The sequence below is a fragment of the Colletotrichum abscissum genome (genome assembly GCF_030869225.1).
Source record: "Colletotrichum abscissum strain IMI 504890 chromosome Unknown Scaffold_11.1, whole genome shotgun sequence".
In the NCBI taxonomy this organism is placed as follows: Eukaryota; Fungi; Ascomycota; class Sordariomycetes; order Glomerellales; family Glomerellaceae; genus Colletotrichum; species Colletotrichum abscissum.
This window is the reverse complement of record NW_026849999.1, coordinates 1175350-1200120: the sequence shown is the minus strand read 5'-3', so window position 1 is coordinate 1200120 and position 24771 is coordinate 1175350. Positions and strand designations below refer to the sequence as shown.

At 53.1% G+C, this 24771-nt stretch overlaps 11 protein-coding genes across 11 annotated transcripts; 3 read left to right on the top strand and 8 right to left on the bottom strand.

The window, feature by feature from the left end:
• Window positions 1–1658: 1658 nt before the first annotated feature.
• Window positions 1659–4424, top strand: CABS01_05731 (WD repeat domain-containing protein; the record flags this gene model as incomplete). The annotated part of the gene is made up of 4 exons (XM_060539099.1): window positions 1659–1794; window positions 1858–2133; window positions 2197–4113; window positions 4165–4424. 4 exons carry the CDS (start codon window positions 1659–1661, stop codon window positions 4422–4424), a joined length of 2589 nt encoding a protein of 862 aa, XP_060405361.1.
• Window positions 4425–5112: 688 nt separating this feature from the next.
• Window positions 5113–6381, bottom strand: CABS01_05730 (DNA repair protein; the record flags this gene model as incomplete). Its single annotated transcript, XM_060539098.1, has 2 exons — window positions 5113–6216; window positions 6292–6381. The coding sequence occupies 2 exons, from the start codon at window positions 6379–6381 to the stop codon at window positions 5113–5115; spliced, it is 1194 nt and encodes a 397-aa protein (XP_060405360.1).
• A 640-nt stretch (window positions 6382–7021) lies between these two features.
• CABS01_05729 (phosphate transporter) lies at window positions 7022–7773 on the bottom strand (the record flags this gene model as incomplete). Its single annotated transcript, XM_060539097.1, has 3 exons — window positions 7022–7416; window positions 7475–7635; window positions 7757–7773. 3 exons carry the CDS (start codon window positions 7771–7773, stop codon window positions 7022–7024), a joined length of 573 nt encoding a protein of 190 aa, XP_060405359.1.
• Window positions 7774–9327: 1554 nt separating this feature from the next.
• On the bottom strand, window positions 9328–10529 carry CABS01_05728 (cellulase; the record flags this gene model as incomplete). Its single annotated transcript, XM_060539096.1, has 4 exons — window positions 9328–9438; window positions 9503–10099; window positions 10165–10278; window positions 10332–10529. 4 exons carry the CDS (start codon window positions 10527–10529, stop codon window positions 9328–9330), a joined length of 1020 nt encoding a protein of 339 aa, XP_060405358.1.
• Window positions 10530–11623: 1094 nt separating this feature from the next.
• CABS01_05727 (37S ribosomal protein S19) lies at window positions 11624–12894 on the top strand (the record flags this gene model as incomplete). Its single annotated transcript, XM_060539095.1, has 3 exons — window positions 11624–11754; window positions 12626–12805; window positions 12861–12894. 3 exons carry the CDS (start codon window positions 11624–11626, stop codon window positions 12892–12894), a joined length of 345 nt encoding a protein of 114 aa, XP_060405357.1.
• A 338-nt stretch (window positions 12895–13232) lies between these two features.
• Window positions 13233–13905, bottom strand: CABS01_05726 (transcription initiation factor TFIID 23-30kDa subunit; the record flags this gene model as incomplete). The annotated part of the gene is made up of 2 exons (XM_060539094.1): window positions 13233–13640; window positions 13702–13905. The coding sequence occupies 2 exons, from the start codon at window positions 13903–13905 to the stop codon at window positions 13233–13235; spliced, it is 612 nt and encodes a 203-aa protein (XP_060405356.1).
• A 664-nt stretch (window positions 13906–14569) lies between these two features.
• Window positions 14570–14776, bottom strand: CABS01_05725 (uncharacterized protein; the record flags this gene model as incomplete). The annotated part of the gene is made up of 1 exon (XM_060539093.1): window positions 14570–14776. One exon carries the CDS (start codon window positions 14774–14776, stop codon window positions 14570–14572), a length of 207 nt encoding a protein of 68 aa, XP_060405355.1.
• A 911-nt stretch (window positions 14777–15687) lies between these two features.
• Window positions 15688–16868, bottom strand: CABS01_05724 (uncharacterized protein; the record flags this gene model as incomplete). The annotated part of the gene is made up of 3 exons (XM_060539092.1): window positions 15688–15858; window positions 15922–16175; window positions 16226–16868. 3 exons carry the CDS (start codon window positions 16866–16868, stop codon window positions 15688–15690), a joined length of 1068 nt encoding a protein of 355 aa, XP_060405354.1.
• Window positions 16869–18015: 1147 nt separating this feature from the next.
• CABS01_05723 (uncharacterized protein) lies at window positions 18016–20451 on the bottom strand (the record flags this gene model as incomplete). The annotated part of the gene is made up of 3 exons (XM_060539091.1): window positions 18016–18725; window positions 18783–19678; window positions 19733–20451. 3 exons carry the CDS (start codon window positions 20449–20451, stop codon window positions 18016–18018), a joined length of 2325 nt encoding a protein of 774 aa, XP_060405353.1.
• A 637-nt stretch (window positions 20452–21088) lies between these two features.
• CABS01_05722 (methylisocitrate lyase) lies at window positions 21089–22248 on the top strand (the record flags this gene model as incomplete). The annotated part of the gene is made up of 3 exons (XM_060539090.1): window positions 21089–21522; window positions 21586–21641; window positions 21698–22248. The coding sequence occupies 3 exons, from the start codon at window positions 21089–21091 to the stop codon at window positions 22246–22248; spliced, it is 1041 nt and encodes a 346-aa protein (XP_060405352.1).
• Window positions 22249–22755: 507 nt separating this feature from the next.
• CABS01_05721 (C6 zinc finger domain-containing protein) lies at window positions 22756–24541 on the bottom strand (the record flags this gene model as incomplete). The annotated part of the gene is made up of 2 exons (XM_060539089.1): window positions 22756–24261; window positions 24482–24541. The coding sequence occupies 2 exons, from the start codon at window positions 24539–24541 to the stop codon at window positions 22756–22758; spliced, it is 1566 nt and encodes a 521-aa protein (XP_060405351.1).
• Window positions 24542–24771: the final 230 nt, after the last annotated feature.

Genomic DNA, 24771 nt, shown 5'->3' with positions numbered 1-24771 from the left:
GATGTGAGGCGTATGAGTGTGAGGCTGTTCTACCTTAGGCTTCAGTGGCGCTGTTCGATCATTGTTATGGAACTAACTTTCCAGCACCAGCACATACGACCACACCCATCAGAGAATTCGGGATCCCGTCCGCTCTCCCATAGACAAGCTGATGAGGGCCAGACTAGTAGTTGAGTCGGTGACGATCAGCGAATACCTGGTGTTGTATGTTTTTTTGCTACGTTCTACTGTTCGGTTCCAGGTCCACTTCTGATTGTTTGCCAGGAGGAGGCTGGGCTGGGTGTACAAGGCATTGAATCGCAGCCCAGTTGCACCGCCACTTTTGACTCAACTCAACTTCATCGCATAGATATTGAGGATGTGGGAAGAGACACTCGTCCCGATTGTCTCAATGGAAGCATGCGACAGTAAGGTACCAACGTACGCTAGATAGTCGCGAGGTTATCGTCGGACAAGAATGGAAGATTTTATTACATAACCATCGAGATGCAGCAATGTGGCCTGTGCCCCTGAAGAGACGGCAGAACCTTGCAGGTTTGCAGGGCTTGATGCCTGACAGCCTCACACCCTCTTAGGCGCTGTCTGATTGGACAAGTGGCTGGCGGCAAGAGCAGGACACCTGTGCTCACTGCTCGGTCGCTGTTCAGTTTTTGGGGAAAGCTCGAGTCACACAGCACGGTACCATGCCTGCCCTGTGGGACCTGTGGCAGCAGGAGCCAACTCAGTCAAGCCAGGAACGTACCTTGAAGTTTGAACATGGTGAGGAAGGAACCTCAAGGTCAGACTCGGACAGGTGACGGGAAAGAAGCAGCGCTTCAGATACCTCCATTTTTGCAGTGAATAGGTACATGCCTCTCACGGTCTCCCTCCAGGTCTCTGTGCCCGTGCTGTTGGCCCGAATTGAAGTCAAAATCTTTGCGGCCACCTCTATAGCCAAGCTGCCAATTTTCACCCAACCAAGTTATCTAAGGTATTCTTTATTATTGGGGAGATAATTCCTACTTGATCAAGGGCATGCCGCCTTTCAAGTTCCAACCATCCAACACGTAGTTTTTCCGCCCCCTCGACCGGGCCAATTGCGTTTGACAGAGTGTACTTCCCATCCGCTGCGAGGTACATGGACTCTTTCACTCCAAAGTACCTTACCTCAGCAGCACTTTCAGGTACACCCGACCATCCAGAGTACACCGTACAGACACACAGAGAGACAGACGCCAACGCGACAGCAGCAAAGCTCCAATTGAATTGACCAGGGGTGTGCCAACGCCAACAGCACCAAACACAGCTCCGACCACCGCTTTAGGGGCTTTGGACCTGGATTTGGATTGACAACCACCTTTTTCCCACCTCACGACGACACGACACCACGACCACGACCACGACGGCAAAGACCGCTGCGCCAGCTCCTCGACGAGTCGCCGCCGATACCTTTTGACTTTTTTGCTCGTCTGATGTAAGGACGACGCACCATCATCACCTCGAGACGATACCAAGGCGCGCAGACTACTGCGCCCAGCGGGACGATCCGTGAGAAGGAACCCATCCCGACAGCGTAACGACCACCGACGAGACGATTCCCACACCTCGTATCTATCTCCTCCCACATTCGACGGCAGTGCTGAGCTGCCCGTTGGGGACCAGTCCCCCCTTGCGCGCGTATGAGCTGGCAGGTGGTTCCGGGTATGGGGTCGAACGTAGGCAACGGCATGGGCGGGCCTGGAGGGAACGAGATGGGCGGCGCGATGCAGGGCAACGGCGGCAACCAGCCTCATGCGACCGAGTATACACTACAGGGTACGTTGCTTAACGCGACCATTGAGTCTCTTCGTCATTTGTACTGACTGCGATGCTCTTCAGGTGTTATGCGCTTCCTCCAAACCGAATGGCACCGTCACGAGCGGGACAGGAATGCTTGGGAGATTGACCGCCAGGAGATGAAGGCTAGGATAGCTTCCCTCGAAGGCCAGGCAAGAAGGGCCGACGCAACGCAAAAGGCACTTAAGAAATATGTCGCCATTCTCGAGAAGAAGGTTAAAGACCAGGCTGCACAGCTCAAGGGCGGTGCCAAAGCAGGCGAAGATGCTGCAAATGCTGAAAAGGATCGCGCTGCCCTGGTCCAGGAGAAGCTCCGACGTGGGTTTTCAGTCCTCGCTCTATCAAATGACAAACGAAGCATTAGCTAACAGTGTCATGCAGCTTCCTCCAAGAAACCATTCGATGCCCATGGTGGCGAGCTCGACGTCGATAAAGCCGACGATGAATCGCAGCGGGCCGACCTCAAGTCTTTCCTGGATCAGTGCCAGGCCGAGTTTACCTATCTGATGATTACCCCGGCGAATCCTCTACCACCACGAGATTCGCCCCCTCTCCCTATACTCGAGGACCTGCGCGAAGGCGAGCCGTTTGGCGTACCTGGTGGTAAGCCATTCCAGGAGCCGCCCTTCCCCTTTGCCTCATCGTCTCTTGTGCCACAAAATCATGTCCGCGAAGCCAACCGCCCACCTCCCGCCCCGAATCATGCACCCCCGATGCAGCGAAGTCAACCAACGAGTTTCCAAGTCAAACCTGTCGATCAGCAACAGCAACAGCAACTACAGCAGCAGCAGCAGCAGCATCAACAACCACAACAACAGCACCAACAGCAAATGCCACCCCCCGCACAAGAACCTGCACCCCCTGTCATGTATGCCGCCGGCACTGAATGGCCTCAGCCGATGTCGGCAACTGGCCGTATGCTCGACGACAATATGCAACGCCCCAGCCATGCCGTCGAGTCCATCAGTAGCGTAGAGCCAACGGAAGAATCTCAACCTGGTCGCCCTGCCCCTGAGACCGACGGCTGGGACTTCTCCGACGGATCATTTGCCGATGCCAACTCGTCGCAATCTCTACAGCACATCACCAACAGGCCCGATACCGACGCATTCCCCACCGCAGACAATCTTCCAAAGTCGCCCAACCGTGGACCGAGCTCCCATCGCCGCAAAGGATCAATGTCGCGGAGACGCAGCGCAGACCACGAGCTATCATTGAATTCGGCTGCTCAGAAGGCCGAAACGGGCAATTTCAAACTTCGATTCGGCCTGCGAGGCCATCTGGACACCGTACGCACCGTCATCTTCTCTGGTGGTGGCAGCCCCGGTGAACCTGAGATCTGCACAGCAGGCGATGATGGCATGATCAAGCGATTCCACATTCCTCGTGCCGATAACCATGGCCAGACCAATGCTGCGTCAGATCTCGACGTGACAGCTAACTTCTCTCATCGTGGTCACGCTGGAGGCGTGCTCTGTTTGACGTCCTGGTCGCCTTCGCCAAACTTCTCCACCGGTGGTCGCGCCCAAGGTGACGGCTGGATCTTTTCCGGCGGTCAAGATGCTACCATCAGGGTATGGGAACGTGGTAGAGTTGACCCCAAGGCTACCCTCGAGGGCCACACCGACGCTGTATGGGCGTTGTGCGTGCTGCCGACCACATTGGGCGCAGTCTTCGGCCAGAACAGCCAATACGGAAGCCCCGATCGTATCCTGCTCGTCTCTGGCGGCGCTGATGGATCTGTCCGTCTATGGTCCGTCAGCGCGCCGCCTCAGTTGACCTCACCTCAGCCGGGAACGAACAGAGCTGGTCCGACGGGCAGCAGAGGCCGTGTCCGCGGTAATTCGATGAGTTCTGGAAGTGCCTTCTCCAGCACCCCGCAGCCCAATATGGCATCGAGCTCCCCCTTCAACCACACGCTTGTCCACAACATTAAGAGGCCGGATGGCTCTGACGCCAGCCCTACATGCATCACTTCCCTCAGCCCTAGCGGCGACACGTTCGTTGTCTCTTACTCTGACGCAGCCATTCTCGTCTATGATACCCGGACAGGTGAACAGACTGGCGCAATGGACAGCTCCGAGACATACGACGGTTCAATCAACACCAGTGTCAACGCTGTTGTTGCGACAACAGTTGGTTTGGAACAGCCTCAGGGCGGGCTGTCTGAGGAAGATGGCAGTGCCGGCGGTGGACCAACCGGTGGTGGAGGCAGATCCATGGCAGGATCCGGGGTTGAAGGCGTCATTATATCTGGACACGAGGACCGGTTCGTCCGCTTTTTCGATGCTAACAGCGGTAAGTTATGAAAGTCAGATGTGTGCGATGATGTGCTGATTGAACGCTCAGGCCAATGTACCTACAACATGCTGGCCCACCCGGCATCGATTTCGGGCCTATCACTTAGTCCAGACGGCCGCGAGCTTGTCAGCGCAGGCCATGATGCCTCGCTGCGATTCTGGAGTCTTGAGAAGCGATCCTGCACGCAGGAGATTACGAGTCACCGCATCATGCGTGGTGAGGGCGTTTGCTCTGTGGTCTGGAGTCAAGACGGCAAGTGGGTTGTTAGCGGTGGTGGGGATGGCGTGGTGAAGGTATTTGCGCGGTAGACGGCGGAGGTTCTGGTTGAGTGAGGAAGAGACAGGAAGAGAGAGAGAGAAAGAGAGGAAAGAAAATATACAACAGCAGCAGCAGCATAGCGTCCGTTGAAATGGCGTTGTCTTTGGGTCATTACTTGCTACGGGATGGATGTCTGAAAAGATGGTCTGCTCTCCGAGCTGATTGTGTCCGAGCATGGGAGAAGAAGATGATGAAGAGGGTGTTGTGGGACTTTTTTTTTTTCCAACTTGTATTTTGGGCATGAAGTATAAGACTCTCGGGGCTTTTGGCTGCAGCAGTGGGCTCGCGAGCCAGATAGGGAAAAGACAGAAAACGAGGGGATGAAATGGAATAGGATAAGGGGGCGTGGACCGGCGCGGCCGATCCGCGTCCTGTTGTAATATTGTACTGGGGCATCATTATTGTTCATCACACGTCGATACCCTTACACTTCACCAACCAGCCCAACCAAACCGACCGACGTCCCCCTTCGCTTGCCTGTCGTTTGGTGGACTCTGGACCATGGTCTCTGTTTCTACGTACATAGCTTCTTCTTTACGGGTGAAGAGAATACATGATTGTATGATTCTGGGTATTAAGATAAGCTGTTGTTACAAATCATCAAGGCTGCTGCTGTCGCTGCTGTGAATGAAGGAAGGAAGGTCTGCTGACCGCGGACAAAATCATGGAATATGAGGCCTAGAACTCCAACTCCTCGACCTCCATGCCACATCCATTGCACTTCTTCACCGTCATACCCTCCTCATTCTCAACCGCTCGTCCCCAATCGTGAACGTGCTTGCCACCGCCCACCGAGTCTCCAAACTTTCTCGGTCCCGCGCCGGCGGCCGTGGTGGCCTGCTGTCTGCGAATGGCCTCAGTTCTGGTCTTTCGCTTGAGATCGTTAAGCTTATCCCTGAACTTGGCCTCCTTGCGCCTCTTCTTGTCGGCCTCGCGCTTGGCGAACTCGGCGTCGAGCTTCTCGGCGGAGCCCCATTTCGTCGTGAAGGCGTACTCTTCCACCTGCATACGGAGGAACAGCATCATGTCGTGCCAGTGCGACTTGTGCGGGTTCGGTCGCGAGAGGTGGGGGAGGAGATCGGCGTCTTTGAGTTCCTCGTCGGTGAGGAGATAGTCCTCTTTACACTCCGTCTTTGTGAGGAGCGAGTATTTGTCGGGCAGCTTGTCTTTGCAGGCGTGGCAGACCTGAATCCCAAAAATCTCGTCCCAGACAAAGTCGATTTCGTACGAGGAGCAGTCGGCGCATTTCTTGCGCATGGTGGAGTCGGCGAGGACGCTGAGGCCGGGCTCAAAGGGTCCTGCTTTCTGCCGGCGGAGTTTCTTGAGGAGCTGGAGGCGCTCCCATTCCTGCGAGGACATGCCTTTTGGTTTCTCTTCCTGGGGCGGGCCGCCCGGTTTCACCTTGGGCACGAGGGCCGTGTTGTGCGGGTCGTCTTCTGCCGTGAGGAAGCCGCCCTTTGTGTCTGTCATGGCGGACATGTTGTAGTCGACGAATTTGGCAAAGTTGCGCGCCGGGCGCGGGGCGGCGTTTGTGTCGCGGGCATCGCGGTTCGTTGACGGATGCGATTCTGCAGCAGCAGCAGCAGGATTTGACGTTGAGATGGAAGAGTGTGGGCGTTTGCGGGAAATGTCTGTCGCTTGGGAGGCGCCGGCGTTGGTGATGTGGACGTCATTGGTGGCTACGAAGCCCGAGGCGGTTTTGGGAGTCGGGATTGCGCCTGAGGCGGCGAGTTCGGCGTCGCGGCGGTCGCGGATTGCTTTCGCTTTGAGGCGGGACTCTTCCTGCGGTGGGGATTCATTCGTTTAGTGCTGGGGAGGTCCGAGGAAGACTGAGGATTTGAGGATTCATTGACTCACCATGCGACGGATTGCTGCTGGTGTTGGAGGGGTCCTGGCGGGCAGCGGCGCCGTTGCCGGGTTTGGTGGTGGTGTTGATGGGCGCACCATTGTGAATGTCTGGTTGGAAACAGTTGAGAGTATCTGAAGCGTCGTGGTGGTGTAGAAAGACGGTCGGGTATGGAGGATATAAGTGGGAGACGTGAATCTTCGTGCGCGCGGAGGGGCAACTTTTTGGAGAAAACGATTATGTCACTACGGAAATCGCGAACGCACGTGCCTTGCTGCTGCTGTGACCGAGCCACACCGAAGTGGCAGGAGAGAACGGAACTGGCGGAGCTGTCAGACACGAATTGGAGCTACTAAAAAGTACCTTTGGGAGGCTACAGAGTAAGATAAGGTATCTTTGAAATAGTCATGGTAGAGATGGCGAAAACGAACAGAGTGCGGATTAATGAGCTGTATTTTGACGAGACTGAGCATCTACGCGACCAGTACGGAGTATTGCCGCTTCATTTTCGAGAGAATCGCATCATGCTGGGAAAATTTACTTCCCAGTCGTGCCAGCGTATCCCTTTATTGCCTCCAGGTGGGTATAGTAACATATATGACCACCCTTGCACGCAACCAAAAAGCGTCTCCTGTATGACCAATGGTGACCCCCTATTTTGATTTTGTATTTTGTTCACAGTACGACTGTCCGTTTTCCCCTAAGCACCAACTACGACGGGCGACGAGAGCGAGCAGACATTTACTCCTCCTTGGCACCACCGCGGCCGGCACGCTCGGCAGTCTCGATGGCTTTCTTATCGCTGGCAGCGGGGCCGCTCTGGAGACCCTGCATGAAGCCGGCGGGCGCCTTGAAGGGGCGCTTGAGGTCGCCAGCGGCGGGCTGGCCAAAGACGTGGATCTTGACGAGGTTGCTCTCGAGGGCGCTCTTGAGGGGGATGATGGACTGGATCAGGAGAGGGTTGGTGTACTTCATGTAGATGTGCATGAAGGCCATCATAGCGATACCCATGGCCTGGGAGCGGAAGGCCTGCCGAAGCTGGGTGGTGTCGTAGGCGTGGATGGTGGTGGTGACGAGCTTGCCCTCCTCGGCGGATCCCATCGCTGGGGGCTCGACGTACTTGAGCGTGGTAAGGTCTACTGTCTATCAGCAACTGCTTCGATAACCCTGTACGATTTCACGAAGTGAACGCACCCTTCTTCTTGTTAATCTGAGCTTGGACGTAGAGGTAGATGATGGCGATGATGATGTTGCTGGCAATGTAGCCGGCGCGGCACATGTTCAGTACGTTGGGGTCTTCGAATGGGACCTTGCGGGAGACCTGCACCATGCCGAGCATGATGATCAGGTTGGTGCTACGGCATTGTCAGTAAAGGTATTCGACGTCGTTGCTGAAGGCGCGCAAGGAAACATTGAAATCAGAGATTTGCAGTGCGATTCGGTGCGATGGATGGAAACCCAGAGGGTGCAACGTACATCTGAGGGCTGACCATTTTGGCGGTTTGCGACGGAACTAATGGGAGTTTGATTGGGAATAATTGGAAAGAGGACGAGGACAGCGAAGAACCTCGAGGTCGCAAGTGAGAGAGAGAGAGGGCTGGTTGATTTAAGGTATTAATAGGAGAGCAGAGGAGGAGGCTGGCAGGATGCAGAGGCGAAGACGGCGCGGCGTGGAGTTGGCGAGTTTTTGTACGGTTTAGCGCGTGAGGGCGAGGGCGTCTTTGGGGGCGATGGGGAAGACACTCGGAGAGGGTGAGGTGGTCGAAACGGCGCCCGTCCAGTGGGTTGGTTGTGTGTGTGTGTGTGTGTGTGCGGCCTGGCTGGGGGGTGGAGTTGGAGGAGGTGGAGGTACCCTTGGACGAGGGAGGTACCTTTTTAGTGTGCAGCACTGCAATTTAGATGGTGGTTTCCTGTGTAGGTACCTCCGGGCCTACCATAAAGGCGTGCTAAGTTCGGGGTCCAGCGGGCTGCGGGATGGCGAATTGCAAAATAGCACAATTTTTAGTCCAAAGCTCTGTCAGTTTCTGTAGCATTCCGCTGCACTCTCTTTGGTCCTTTTCGGGGTCATGCAAGGGTGTCTGCGCATGCGCGTGTTGCCTGTATCTGTACCTGGCGAGCCTCACCTCTATGATTTATCACATTGTTCAAGGTCTCTCTCTTCCTCTGGCAATATTGTGTTAAACAAAATAGTCTGCCTGTTTGTGTGCCTCTCTATCGTCTCTCTGCAGCACATATGCAAGACGGCACATTGCAACTGTTGAGTTGCCTGAAGCTTAGGAAGGGGTGCTAAGACTAACACAAAACTACCCAAGGCAATATGCCACGCATTCAGTGGCTGGGAACTTGGAGAAAACGCCACCGGGGCCTTGAATTCTGACAAGTCCGATTCCCCGCGTTTGCACTTGGGACTTTCAGATGTGTGAGGTTCTTGTGAGATGCAGGCTCTTCTGACTTGTGGGATCATATAGGCAGGCGACTCTTGTTGGAGGCTCGGACTACGAGATCAGCGATGCCAATTCCAACAAAATAAGGTGAGAGGACACGTTCGTAAATTGCAACGTGGGGAATCCTGTCAGCTATATCCACCACCTGCCTGATTGAGACAGCTCACTTTTTGCCTCATCTTACAGCTGAGATTTGGTCATGCATCGCTGATAATCAACCAACACTAGCATCAGCTATCATTCACCTATCGCTTTGTGACTGACAACTACCCAATTCGTGATTGCCTCAACTACCAGCTGTCCTTGTCGTAAAAGTCAGTCACGAATCCACAACTACACCTGTATCACCACAAGTGCAACAGCAGATACGAATGAAACTGGGCTTTTCATATTCCAGATATGTACACCAGGGGCCACGATACCCACGATCAATATCTACATTGAGAATTTCATCAGACTTCAGCAACCATGTCCACGGACAGGTAACTGCGTCTTCCGGCAACAACGCCGCCGTCAAAATCACGTGGCGCCGGCCGCATGCTCCACTTCCGTCGATATGCACCCCGTAAAAGGTACGTATCCACCCCGATGTCCGGAATAGCCTCAAATGAAGCTCTTGAGAATCGGGAGGTAGGTTCCGTATGCCTTTCCAGTCGTGGGCTCCATGGAGTACATGTAGTCCGCCCACCAAGGTCCAGCAGCCCACCAGAGCACCTGCATTGGCGATTGTTAGCGGCTATCAGCATAAGAGAAACGTTTGAAAACATGAACCACTTACACCTCTCCACTGCTCAGAGTTGTCCGCGAGGTGCTGGAGGGCACCCTTGACGGCAGTCTCGCACTGGGTGTTGACACCAGCGCCAATCTCGCCGAGAACACCCTGCTTGTTGTTGTCCTTGAGCCACTTGGTGGCAACGGCGAGGCGCTCGGCGCCAATGGTGCTGCTGACACAGGCCTCGTTGGTGCCGGAGCCGTCCGTGTCGAGGTACTGGTGCATCTCGTAAAAGAGAAGTTTGCCGGTCGAGTCGGACGGGTCCGTGAGGTTCTTGAGGGCGTCGCCGGAGCCGCTCTCGATCCAGTGCCACGCGCCAGAATACGAGTTGCCCTCGATGAAGATGTTCTGCTTCGTGGCGCCCGCCGCGCGGATGTTGGTGATGGCGGCCTGGTTCAGGTCGTGGACGAGCGTGTTGTCCATGTCGTGGTACTCGTTGTTGGTGTCAAAGATGACCTTGTCGTTGTCCTTGAAACGGGCGGCCACCGTCTTCCACCACGCACCAAAGTCGGCGGAGCTGGTGATGATGTTGCCGTAGTAGCGGCCGTAGTTGTGGGGGTCGATGACGGCGTAGGAGCCCTTGGAGGTGACGTCCTTAACGAGCTACGGCCAAAGTATTAGGATACCTTACGTATGTCCACCATCCGCAGGCTGCGCAAAAGACTTACATCCTCAAGACCAGAGAAGTAGGTCTCGTTGATCGTACCAGTCAACTTGTCGGGAATGATACGCTCCATCATCGTTCCGATACGGAAAGTGTTGAGGCCCTGGGCTCTAAGGGTCTAAAACCACCAAGTCAGCTACCTCATGGCATCATCGTCTCTGTGTTGCTCACATCAATGGCAGTCTTGTTGGGCCATGTGTACTCCTTGCCCAGCTGTCCGGGAAGGGTACCCTGACCGAACTCGCCACCGCTCTCGTTGACACCAGTGAAGAGGAACTTGCCGGCGCGCTTCTCCTTGGCGCCGTCAATGGGGGCCGCCAGGACCGATGCGACGGACGCAGCTCCGAGAGCAATGTTGGAAAACTTCATGATTCTTGATCGAAGAAAGGAACGAAAAGGGTTAGACTAGAAAAGAAGGTAAACAGGTCGGATGCAGTCCAAGCAAAAGCCAAGACCAACCCCAGAGTGGCTCCGAGGTATGGCAGACTTTATATCCTCGTGGCCGGGACCCTCTCTCTCAGTCTTCCTCCTCTCCCTCGTCTCCTCATTCGTCTCCTCTCTCATCCGTCTCTCGTTTACAGTTCAGTTCAGGGGGGTGGGACGGGATGGTAAAGATGGTACCGACACATGGACAATAGTGGACTGTCGACAGGAAAAGTTGCCTGTTACGAACGTTTGGGGGAGAATCACCAGGCCACCCCCCTACAATATCATGACGGAGTCCCTTGCTCCGTCCCATGTATAATGGCATGTAAAATGGCAAAACACCACACGATTTGTGGGAAAAGAGGGAACGCAATCAACGAGGGGGGGCCGGTCACTTTGCTTCTCAAAGTCTAGTCTGGACACTCTGGAGCCCGTGGAAGCGGCGAGCCTCACCAAACTAAGCTTGCTTGGCATGGATGATGTGCCGCGTGGGGTAGTCCCCGGTAGGGGAGAGCACGATCTCGGGACCTGGACCTCCTAGTGCTGGTTCTGCTGGACCTCCTGGGACCTTGCAGGCGCCAAACTACGGTTCATGGTTCACATTTGATGCCGAGAGTGCCGAGCAATGCGGCTGCTTCGTACAGTCGTACAGTTGGGGAGCTTTCGTTTGCCGCCTGGATTAGATTGCGTGCAGGCCTAGTCTGAAGTTGTTTGGCTACACGGCATCATCATCGAAGGGGGATCGGGGATAATCTGGCAGGCAGTCGAGTCGAGTGGCGGAGGGTGACATGCTCCGGTATTTGCGCAAATTTCCCGCGGGTGACAAGTGCCGGCATGAGAGACAAGAAAAGCAAAGTGCGACGCAACAGTAGACAGAAAGAGACTGACAAGTCGGACTCGTGGTTCGCTAACAGGCTTTGAAGTGTCGTTGGTCCCAAAGGGGGGGAATAAAGTTGGCTGTTTCAAGTCGCCGGGGGGATTCCCTCCGCGTGGTCGCTGGTATAGCACCTGGAATTAAGGGATCGCCAAACCCCACAATGATCATCAAGATGGGACTGGAGAGCTGCGAGGGGGGCCAAGTTGAGCCGCGAACTCGGGACGGCGGCGCGAGAAGGTTACAAATAGAGGATGTGGCTGTTCAAGGAGTCGGCTGGCAGAGAAGGGTGATGTAAGTAGGCTTATAGAGTACGGAGTACAATGACGTGATATAAGAGACATGAGATCAGGGGAACAAGCCGTTCAAGCCAGAATCACTAGACTTGTGGCCGGCGGACCTCTCTCAGTAGACTTTGGGAGTTGGCGGCCAGCAGGGAGATCCTTGGATGCTGCACTATTGAAAAACTTTGGACTGAGTCGTTTCAACAGAGTTTGCGGTTGAGGAAACAAGTTGATCGATAGCTCTGCACACTCTGCTTTACCGTCGCCGTTGCCAACTGAAACAGTATGGAACGGCCTTCCGAGCGTGCACTGAGAAGCAGAACAGAAAAGTACGAAGGCCATAATCTGGAAAGCCTCTCTCCATCTTTGCTCTCTCCACGTAAAACTTGAAATCATTTGGGGACTTTAGGTAATAGAGGGAGGAACGGATACTATTGAATTTGGTAACTCTGGCTCAAGTTACCTGCGCCCATCAGTGACATTGGTGGAGAGGTTGTCGCTGAGTGCAGCGAACTATGATTAGCTAAGCCGGTATTCCATAGTCGGGTCCGAAGCACGGAGCACCGGCCGTTCACGTGACTCAACCGAATTCTGGAAGCTCGGAAATTCTTCCCGCGTGGCATCGCGACAGCCCAGAAGTGACTTGGAGGTGGAAGTAGCTATCAATCCCGTATCGCAAAAGGAGTCGCCAAAATGCAGCCAACACGACACCTCCTGAAGCGATCCGTATGGAAAGGCAAGTCTCAGATATGTCATGTCGGATCGAACCTGTTGAACTGACAATTCATTAATAGGACCTCACATTGTCCCGTAAGGACTCCCTCCCCTCCGCGAACACCCCTCAATCGAACCGGCCTCGAGTCTGACCTTGACGCAAATAGTCTCCCCATCGTGCGCCCCGCCCCCGGACAGAAGGTTGTACCCATCCGGACGCAGGCCCGTTCCGCCACGATCCTGCCCAACTTTGTCGGCCTCAAGTTCCAGGTTTACAACGGCAAGGCGTACATTGACGTGACGATTACGGAAGACATGGTCGGTCACAAACTGGGAGAATTCTCGCCGTACGTTGGAACCATATTGGAGATGTTGAGGTTCTTAGGCGCTAACATTTGGCAGCACGAGAAAGCCCTTCATCTGGTCCAGGATGTAATAGGCGGCGACGGTCTTGGGATTTCAAAAGTTCATCAGCATGCGGACGGCGTCTGTCAGGGAGTGGAGAAAACATTTGTACAACAATGTCAAGATACCAGCGATATATACTGTAGCATAAGAATTTGGGGCCTTGTGCCGTTGACGATCCTCTGCTAGCCGAATGGATGTCCATATCGTAAACTTTCGAGCGCCTCTAACGTAGTGCTCGTCCAAAGCCGAATCTCCCGGTCATGTGAAACCCCGTTGACGCCATACCCAAGTCCGCCCAACGCCGTGATATATGCACACCAGCCCAAAGAAATATTGGCAGCTCCCAGCTGCTCTGACCAACCTCCCTTATCGATAAAATTCGCTTCTCTTGACGTTGACTCCGTACTCGCCGACAGCCATGCCGAGATCCTCCATGGTAAGAACGGTCCTGTTCTGGCTGCCGCCCTGTCCACCACCGCCGTAGCCAGGTCTCTGAATACCAAGAGGTCCTCCGCGACTTTGGTCTTTTGCGCCGGCTGGACCTGTGGGTTGGCCCGGGATGGGGAATCCCGCCGCAGCACCGAGGTTGCCCATGGGGTTATTGGCGTTGGAGTTTGAGGCGCGAATGCGGCTGTACTGATATGCGTCGGCAGAGATATCGGCTATGAACTTTTGCGTTGCGAGGGCGAGCAGGCGCGCCAGGCGCGGGTCGGTCTGCGGTGGTGGGGGGAGGCCGGCCTTGGTCATGTAGTAGTTTGTGACTGCATCAGGGATCTAAGCAGGTGAAAGCTGTCAATCGGTATTCGATCCCCTGCAAATTGTTGTTGAGACTTACAATGGGAGCATAGTCGTCCATCTTGGTCAAGAACTCGCGAAGAGACATGTCCTTGCGGGTAATGGCCTTGGGCTCTGGGCCAGGCGCAACTGCCTCGGGGACAGCCGCGGCATCAGCTGGGGCGGCGGCGGCATCGGTCGTCGTCTCTTGCGTGTTGGGCGCGGTGGGCGCCTGCTCGGCAGTCTCTGGTGCAGTCGTCGACATTGTGATCGCGGCGCGTGAAGAGCAGAGGTATTGGTGATAATGCCGGATAGAAGGAAATCGAGTCAAGAGCGCGCGGTACCACAAGGCTGATGAGGCTGGTGATGTAAGGTGAGGTTCGCCTTGCGCGAGACGCGGGAGTGGCGTCAGTGTCACGTGTCGCGCAGCTGAGCCACTTTTGCAACCGTAGACAGGTACCTTCCACGGTCCACCTTCTCACCTTCGCGGTTCTCCACAGCCAAGGTCAGCACCTATGCTGCTCTGCATCCGTGTTCACTGTTCACTACTCCGTACCCAGTACCTTTTGGTCTGTGCACTTGAATTCCAGCGTCTGATTTAAGCTTCAACAGGGGTACCACACACGATCATGGCGGTGCTACAGGCAAAGTGGCGGTTACGGAGCCATCCATATTACGGGCAAATGACTAGCTTTCTTAACATCAAACTACACACTACTTATTACTGGGTGTGTCAAGACGGGAAAATGCTGCGTACGGAAAGAAGTGGTTCACTGAGCTTTCAATTTAACAACCGGTAAAGACCTGACGGGTCTCGCCGACACTCCGCTAGCATCTGTCTTTCTGCCAGCCCCCTAATCGCTCTTCATGAATTGGTGATCGTATCGCTAAGCTGGGTTACGAGCTGGACCAAGGTCCGTACTAGCTTTTCAAGTACCGAGGAACATGGCTCGAAACCTGCGTAGGCTCTGCCCAGCTATACGTGTGATCGTACGGGCAATTATATAGAGAAGCATCTGAGGAATTTTTGTGCAAGGGGACGCTACCAAGATTGATAACCGAGGATGAACCATGCTCCTGGAGTCCGCAGTATGGGGTCGCCGTGACTCGTTAACCCAGCCAACCTGCAATCTCATATAAGAAGCTTTGCTTGATATATGAACCGTAGCTTGGGCTCACCTATGTGCATGGAAAGGCTGGAACCGGGCGCAGTAATTCGGGCGTTTTCGTTGTCTTCGATACCGAATTTCGGCCACCGGGAGGTATTTGTCGGCCGTCTTTTCTACGAAGTTGATCATTAATCGAAGTCTTGGCACATGGGCTTCTCCATCGGTGACGGGGTGATATTTCCATCTTCAGGTTTGTCAAGAAATATGGGTCGCCTCCTCAAGAGTACACATAAATGTTGCAAAAGCCCAGCATCTCTTCTTACTTCAGGTCGATTGCTTAGTTCATCTTAACCCAACATAACAGTCGAATATCCAAAATCTATCGAAATGCAATTCCCTTCATCTACTGCCGTTCTCGCTCTTTTCGGCCTTCTTGCCTCTCAGGCAGTAGCTCAGCAGGTTGTAAGTGAACATGCAATGCCCAACTGAGACTTGACTGAAGAGGAACCCGCTGATACCCCATGCTCGATAGGAGTGCAACTGTACATGAAGACTTTGACTTTTCCCTCAATGGACTCTCACTGATGTCATACAGCTTGCATAGCGGCGTGCGAAAGAAGGCCTGGCGTATGCTGGGGTGGAGACAACATTGGCTACTGCAAGAACCTCTGTGGTCCAAACTGCCCCTGCACATTCTAGAGGATGAATCATTGGGTTTATCGCTGGGTGCACAAGTCATTGAAACCTGACTAGATCCTTAGAAAGAATCAACAATCTAGTATACTATCACTGTTCGATGAAGGCAGTACTGGGCTCTCGTTCTTGCTTGCACCGTGCTGGTATTCGAAGTTGACCATAACCAGGACGGTGATCTCTAACGTACAGCACCGCGCCAGTGATATCGTTGTCTGATTAATCAGAAACACTTTCTTTTGACTTCAGTAGCTAAACAGAAGCGTGGTGTGGTTGCCTATGCGCAGTAGTCTTCGGTTCTCGTTCATCAGCATCCATCTCAGAATCCAGGCCATGACCGCGGCTGCCACGGAGAATGCAGCGCTGGACAGCATAGCCGTGGTATACCGAGGTGCGTCTGATTCTGGCCAGAGATACTGAAAACAGTCAGGGAGGTTGCCAAGAATCATTCGAGATGGAATAGAGAGGCGGTGACTTACTGGGGTGTAAATAGAACCGATGGTGGCGGTGGTGTTAACCAAGGCGAGGGAAACTGCTTTCTTCTCCCTCGTTTGGCCACAGGTGCTTGAGACCCAGCCGAGAATGATAGAGTTACATGCATAGACACCGCTTGCAAAGGTGCACATAGCAAAGTACCTCGCACCGACATTCAAAGTACTACAAGCTAGCACGAAGCCAAAAACCGCGACAGCTTTGGCAATGGTAATGTGCCAGACTCGTTCGTTGAAGTGACCTGACGATATTCGTCAGTAGTGCGCACGTACGATTGCTCAATGACCTCACCTGAGCTAGCAGCCCATGATATGGTTGCAATACCGGAGATGATGTAGGGGGGGCATGTTAAGGCGAGCGTTACGTTTCGGCCGAAACCCAGCGTTTCGACAATAGTTGGGAAGAAGTTCTTGTAACCCGATGCGCTAAGATGCAAATGCTGCATAGTCACCAGAACCCAAAGACGGGGATCCCGAATGGCTTCAGAAAGACCGGCCCAAGTGCTGGTATTCGCTTGAAGTTGGACTGTATCAGCTGCAACTCGGGACTGCGCCAGCTTTCTCTCCTCTTCACTGAGCCAGCGAGTGTCGAGAGGTTGGTCAGGCAACAGAAAGGCCGATGAAACCGAAACGATAAAGCTGATGATGCCTTGAAGTATGAACAACCATCGCCATCCGCTTAGGCCAGCCACCTGGTCCATTTGGAAGACTCCTATGGCTATGAGACCAGCAAAAGCAGTGCCACATATGTTAGCTGTGAAGAGTATGGAAATTCGTGTTGCAATCTCCTTTCTGGTGCAGAAGATTCCTAGCAGATACAGAGCGCCGGGGTAGAACGGCGCTTCCGTGATGCCAAGGAAGAATCGAGTCAAAAGCAGGCCCTTAAAGTCTTTCGTCAAACCTGTCACGGTGCTGACTATTGACCAAAGGGCCATAGCTGAAGCCATGAACCATGAGGGCCTGACTCGTGTTATCAGCATGTCTGTTGATCTTTGTCAAATTCCGCCTAGAAGAAAAAGGGGGATTAGACCGCACTACTCGGAATTTGTCCTAGGATATATCCCACAAAGAGTATGGAAACACAGGTCTGGTATTCAACCGAGGTCAGACTAAGCTCCTCCTCGATGCCATCTAAACGGGCTACGGTAACGGCGTTTCGATCGAGGTAACTATCGTGAAGATGGTCAGGAAGAGTTTCTGCTTGAGCGTACGCCTACTGGTACGCTTACTTGAACCAGTACTGATAAGATAATACAACGATCAGCGTTCATTGTGGGATCTTTACACTAGACCATGAGTACGGTGTACCAACCATAATCCAAAGAACTGGCAAGATGATCCAGTCCAACTTCCGTACCAATCTTTTCTCAGCCGGGATTAGGCTCCCGTAGATTCCCGCGGGATCAGTCTCTGATGTGTCGATATGGGATTTCGGTACCGCCCTCAACTCCAGATGCTGACATAGGGCAACTTCATCTACTTTGGGTGCAGATGTAGACGCGAGCGCCTCAAGATGAGGCTGTTTGGAAGTGGCCATGTCGAATATTCCCTGATGGAAAGGTATACATACGTATCCGGATATGGAATAATAGCTCCCAGACTCTCAGTTGAATAATTGTCGGGACTGCCAAAGAATCCCTAGTCCCCCTTCTTATATAGAACACGTATCAACGAGGTAGCTGCACTCCAGAGTATCTAACGGATGGTCCAGGTTTCCCCGCATTATCCTGCGTTAGTACACCCGCTCGCTAGTGTACATGTATGTCTTCGTGACATGTTTTGAAAGATCTATGGAACGCTTAGCCGGGAACACGTAGCTTAGCCACGCCAATGATGGGCTTTCTGAGGCGACAAAAGGCTCTACGATGGCTGGGCGCAGCTCAGCGGACTAAAATGGGTGCCGACAGGGCGACGGAGAATCTTGGACACTCCTGGCAAGATTTAACGGACATCGACGGACTAACGCGGCTTGACACGGAAAGTCACGGATGCCTTGTAATAGCTGACACTAAAGCATGCGGAGACCACTGTGACATTTCCTCAGACGGATGGTTCACGTATAAGCTGTTTGGCCGTGTATCTCTAACTGATATCTGGGAGGTTCCATAGAAAGTTGAGTGAGTCGATGTCGAACCCCTGGTAAAGCTGATCCGTGTTGTCACTGAAAGGAGCAATGCTGGAGTCAAATTGCAGAGCCCGCCAGATCCCGTTCTGATCCGTAGACACGCCATCATTGGTACTTTGATCAGGCGGAAGAGTTGGCAGCGTGAGTCCAAATCCACTCAGGCTGTCTTGGGTATCGTTGAGCGCTCTCTGGGGTACAGATACAACGAAGAGATTTGACTTCAGGAATTTGGTATGTTTCTCAATGAGATGGGCGTATCTCAGTGCAAAATCCATGTCGTCGGGCGGGTACCTTCCCAACGCAGTCACACATCGATCTAACGTCCGTAGGGCTGAAGGAGCATCTGTCGCGGGTGATCCGAGACTGAGGGCCTTTAACAAGAAGACGGATGCAGATATCACGCTGATCCTGACACTTGCTGGCGCATATGCAAGATGTGACTGGAAAGATGTCTGAGTGGCAGTGCGCAGCACTTCGCTGCTATCCGACACAACCTCTTGCAGAAATCTAGCATCCTGGGCCGTCATATAGCCGGCTAGACTGTCCTTCTCAATTCCATGTGCTCTGGCTGTCGCAGCTCTTTGTATGACTGCCTGTATTGATATGGCACCTATGCAAGCTCTAATGTGGTAGTACTCGATAGATAGTGATGTTCTTAACAGCCCAGCTATGATGATACATCCATATTAGCCATCTGAAGTGTTGTGGAGATGGATCAACAAACCTTTGCAGTCTGCATCAAATGAGACCTTCCAGTTGGAAAGAGAGCTCAGGAAATGATCCAGCAGATCTGGGTAGCCATCGCTCTGAAGTAAGCCTTCCAAATGTTCCACAGATTGGAAGAACATTGACGAAGCTACTTTTGAGAGACGGGTGAACTCGAGGTAGATATCCATGTACGATGCCCATGAGGCCTGTGAAGAATGGTCCATGTCTTTCATCGAAGATCTCGAGGCTGCAATGGACACACTCTCGGGGAAGACGGAGCTATACCCAAGTCTCGTTGCGGTTTGAGTCATGTAGGCATAAAGCAGCTTTCGAGCTCGAAACTTGCGACAATCTGCAACCTTTGACGCCGTATAGTCTGCGCGCTGACCGCTTGATAATATTCCAAGCTCGTAGGCAAGATTCGTCGCAAGGCCCAGGAGCATCCACGACATCCTGCTCGCTCTTTTCGCAGGCTCAAAAACATCCTTGCGCCAACGGAGGAGGGGTTCCTCATCGTTAGTTCGTCTCCGGTTCTCTCGGTCGTAATCCAGATCGATCAGCATAGCATCCCAGCCCTCTGTATCCGGAGGGAAATGAATGGCTCGAGGGTGCCAGTCGGAGATGAGCAGCAGACTCTCGATTGTGCCGATTATTCTCATCTTGGCGGTGGAAATCTTTTCTTGACCCAGAATAATGCGTTTGATCATCAGCTCACAAAATTGCCAAAGTCGATTATGTATCAACTGACTCCTGGAAATGCCGCCTGCTCCCGGCAATAGGAAGAATCGAGATGAAATCATTAGGATAGTGCAACATAACATGGATTCTTCATAAACGAGGCTTGAGTGAGCATTGTGGTTCCGAAATTGGTCGACGATGATAGGAGATAGTGGAGAGAGATATTTGAAGAAACTAGTCGATGTGAGTGAGAATTGGCTGCACTGAGCCCAAAGAGTTGAACCTTACAGATCGATGTACGTGACGGCTTCTTGCGATGTGAACCAGCCCTGTCTGACGAATCTGCACTTGTCCCACATATCGAGGGTATCGTCGCCTGGTTCAGATAGAGCCAGAATGACAAAACCCACCCCGATCTGACCTCCTGTTTGTTCTCTGGCGGGTACAGCAACGGGAACATCCTGCACGGCGTGTGTTGGCGGTGCTGAAGGGGGACCAGAGGATGGTGATACTGTAGCATGGTGAAGTATATTTGCGGCGTCGGACAGCACATCAAGAGCATCATTAGAGCCGGTCACAAGGCTGGAGACAACCCGTTCTGAAAGTGAACTATCACGAAGAGAACTTTGATGCCACCCGCTTCTAAGGTCTTGGTTGACTGCTCTAGATAGAGGGGCCGCTGATGGCATGTTTTCTTGTACTGGTGTATCAACGTCTTGTGGTGACTTGGCTCGACTGACGCTAGCAGGCTGCGGCGTGATAGCATGCTCAGCCGGCCGGTTACTTTTCCAATTTGGCGGATCCCTGTGCTTCGAGGTTCTCGGACGTCGATCGAATCGACAATCGCGATGCTCACGTTTGCATTTGGCGCAAGGGGGCTCACCTCCCATAATGCATCTCACTTTGCGAGACCTACAGGTGTCGCAAGCAACGTATGTCCGCTTGAATCGTGGTGATCCGACTGAGGACGGCCCTGTGATGGCCTTATTTCCCGGCTCATCGCTCATGGTGAGTCAAGTCAAGCAACAAGCATCAAGTCAGGATAGGAGATTCGACTGGGTGCTGGACAAGTCAGCCCCGAACATCCCAATCATTCATGAAATCTTGCTTGTCATCTTCTCTTACCCCTACTCAATGAGCCTATTGGCAGATTCAGGATACAAGAACGGGTGTCCGCTCTCGATGCTGGTGGTCTGGAGGTTTGGTGAAGCGAGGGTAACAACTGCCGTAGAACCCCGCTCCGATCCGCTAGATAGCGCCAATGCCCGTGACAGTCCGTGATTATCCGCTTCGGTCCGTTTTCGCTGTCTGCGCTGACATCATCCGAACTTTGCTCTTCTCGGCACTCGGAAACACTGTTCCATCAGACTGTGCGATTCGGGCACAAGTCGAGTGTCACACGGCGAGCTTCTCATCGTTTGAGGCTTCGAAAATTGGTCTGACTGTGAATGCTACAAGTCTTTCACTCCGATAGCCGGAGCTCTAAGAGGTGCTGCATAGATGGTGGTGAGGTGTGGGAGTTTGTGTATATAAGCTAGGAAAATCGCTTGACGAAGAGAATCATGCAAGCTTGACAGCAATATCAATATCGATAGCCTTCTAGGTACCAAGAAGTCTCATATCAAACGATTCCCCACAGTCAAAATGTCTAGGTCCATCGTCAACACCACTCCCTACCCGTTTCACTTCGACGCAAGCAATGGTCCGACCATCGATAGAAGCGACAAGAAAGCAATACTGAAACTAGATAATTGTCGTGGAGGGATTCCGTCCCTCCAGGCAACCAAGATTCGAGCCATGATGCAAGAGGCGCACGAAGACCCTTCCAAGATCCTTGCTCACGTATGCAGCTACGATGCCTTGAGTTCAAGACTTTGTGAAGAGGCTGGCTTCCCTCTGGTTTTCCTGGCTGGGTATGCCATGGCTTCTGCGTTTGGCCTCCCAGATACTGGATACATAGCTTTCCAGGAAGTTGCTGCAAAGGTTCAGGAAGTTGTCAGAGAAGTCAAAGTTCCCGTCCTTGTGGATGGTGATACTGGATACGGCGGTCCGATGAATGTGAAGAGGACCGTTGAGGGGTAAGCTTGATTTTCGCCCACCTGGAAACCAATTTGGTGATCATGCTGACTGTATCTACGTAGATTTGCGGCCGCAGGAGCTGCTGGCATTATGATAGAGGACCAGTCTTGGCCAAAAAGTATGATCCAACATCACCAGTGATGAAGAAATTGAATATATCTAAAAGTTCTTCAGGATGCGGCCACACTGCTGGCAAGAGCGTGGTCTCTAGAAGCGAGGCTTACGCCCGATGGCAGGCCGCAGTTGATGCCAGAGACGAAGGGGTGGACATGTGGATCATGGCTCGGACCGATAGTCTCATCCACGGATACGACGAAGCTCTCACCAGAGCTCGGAAGGCGATTGAGATTGGAGTGGATGCCGTCTTTGTCGAGGCGCTCCCCGATCGCGAGACCATGGAACGCCTGAGAAACGATCTCGACTTCCCTGTCTTTGCCAACATCATTGAGGGTGGTAAGACGGAGAACTTGTCTGCGCAAGACCTGGGCAAGCTCGGGTACTGCGGAGTTGCATACCCGTGGACTTTGGTTGCCGCAAAATTGAAGAGTATTCGCGAGGCTTTAGAGGCGTTGAAAGGTTCCTTCCTCGTGGGAAAGCCCCCGACGATTCTGTCCTACGCTGAGGTTTGCGAGGGGGTCGGTTTCAACAAGTACTTCAAGCTTGAGGAGCGCTACCAATATGAGGGGCGCACGAATGGAGCAAATGGCCACCAGTGGAAGGAATGAGAGATGGTCTCGGCTTCCTGAATCCACGGTCGATATCTTTTATGGAATAGTTAGCGAACTCCCTTTGACCCTGCCTTAACATCGGTTGCCTTCGAAAATGACCTACCAAGAGCAAAACCTGTATGTTTCTTTATTCTCAGCAATGTGCATGGTGCACTGCTGTGTTGCGCGCAACCTTGGCAATCAACATTCGACACTGGCCTACTATCGACACAGGTGCGAGTGACCGATAGTTCTCTCAATCGAGAAATTGCAGTAGTCTTGAGCCGGTTGCAAGCCATATTGTGGCTTGCCAACAACTCCCGGCAACCGTTGGCATTGAAGTCAAGGTATTGTATACGTACTTCCAATCCAGGTCCATCTGACTTATGTGTGAGTTGAGCTGTACACCAGTCAATACTGGAAATGATACAGATATTCACAGGTTTCATCCAAGAAGATACATGTAAAACCTGGGCGAGACCTCAACAAGAATGGTTCGAGTAGTGTGACAGGTGAGATAAGCACTTACCAGTCTGCCTGGAGGCCCATCATTGTGTTTGCGACTTCAATCGGTCGTGGGATACGGCCGTCGCGGCTCAGCCGGCCCAAGCAGTCGAGAGCGAATCGCCGGGCGTCTGGGGGCGTGATGGATATCTCAGCAATGACCGATAATGGCCAGATCAAGCATCTCGCCGTCACGGAAAATCGGTCTTCCGTTGTCTCTAGATATTCGCCACAACTGGCGAGTACCTCGACCACCAGAGTTGACATTTTCCGCGTCGCGGCCTCCTGCATGGCAAAGTAGTCTACACTGGCTGATGTCGGCCCCTGAGCGAGGATCAAGGATGCCTGCATCCAAATAAGGTCGTTGAGAAACATGCGAATGATCCTTAAGGAGTTCCAGTACCGCAACGCTCGAAGGGAAGGATAGCGGAAAGATATTCCCTTGTATGTCATTGGTGCCTTCTCATACGGGTTCCTTGCCGTGAACCTCCACTCTGCCGAGACTTCTTGCCCAAGCTTCGCTGTCGCCGCGTCCAGATCCAGAGCTTCGACAAGAACCTCATGTCTCTCTGAGTCCTCCAAATAGGCTATTCTTGACCGTAGCATGGCGACTCTGTCGAGAACAGGGGTGACTCTGAGGAAGGGATCGTTGTGATCAAGATACGGCTGCGCATCATCGTAAAGCGCTATGAATCGGGTCGGGACAGGTGTTTTACTGTGCGCGCAACTCGTGCGGATGTTATTTGCAGAGTGAACAAAAAGCTTGCGGCCGAGGGCGGTCTCGAATTGCTGACTTCCACGCAGGCGTAATAACTCTACGGATCCAAGCGTGTGCTGGTTCCAGCTATCCATAGACTGCTGGCCGGAAAAGACGATGGCCTCGAACAGTCCCAGGAGCAGAACGGCAGCTAGAGTACTATCCTCGACGGCAAGTTTCGGAGAGCTAAGTGCTTGATTCGTTTGACATAGTGCGCTGGCGTATTGGACTCTAGCCTGCTTCATGAGTTTTGGATCCGATATCTTCAGCGACAGACTTGCAAAGCTGGCAGCCAGTATTGACGCTGACATGGCATCGTTTCCTGTCAATCCATAAGGGCAGAGTTTAGGTAGATAATCAAATGGCGAAGTCGCTATGTAGTCGGTCATGAAATAAGTGCGTGCTAAATCCTTGATAGGCGACGAGATTGTTCGATAGCGAACCACCTCACCGTCGGACGGTGGAGTTGAGGACGATGAACTTGATGGAGACCAGTGATTGACCAAAGCCCCAACAGCTTGCCTTGGTGTGGCCGCTATGGTTGGAGTACCGCTCGAACCTGCATGTTGCTTCTGCGCATCTGCTTCCGCCACTGATTGCGATTGCTGCTTCGTTTTGGCGGGCAAACGCCTCCTTGGTTTCCTGTTCTGGACCTTAAAAGCAGCGTTGGCGGTTTCGTCTCTAAAGTAGAATTCCGAAGGATCCCTGTAGCCGGGGCAAACTATCTGCTTTCGGGAGCACTGGGTACATCCGGGCTGCAGGCGATCACACTGCAGAACGAGAACGGAAAGAGACAAATGTCAGCCTTGGCTCATATCCGAAGAGTGTGGTTCATGTTGGTTGTTATAACGCGCTGGACAACAGCACACAGAAGTGTGCGTGCCGTGGTGTCGTACAGACCGCCAGAGGGACTGACGGGTCGAGGCTCGGGGCTGAAGATACGAGCGGACCAGTCGGAGGGGGGATTTAGGAACAAGATGGAGTACGAACCCTGAGTCTTCCCTTGCGACAGGGGTAGCACGCCTCTGACGGCCGGCCCAAAAAGACCATTCTCAGTTTTCGGTTGGACTTGGGGAAACGAATTGTGTCGGACGGTGGTGCGTAGGGGCCGAGACACACTGCAGCAACCCTCAAGAGAGACACACTGGCGATATCTTGAGGCAGATGGAGATGTGGTGTCGATACTTTCCTGATTGTGGCTGTGTTCGGGGGCCATCATTAACGTTGAAAGACCGTCGGGATACGGCCGGAAAAGCGGCATAAAGTCGTACATCTTGGCA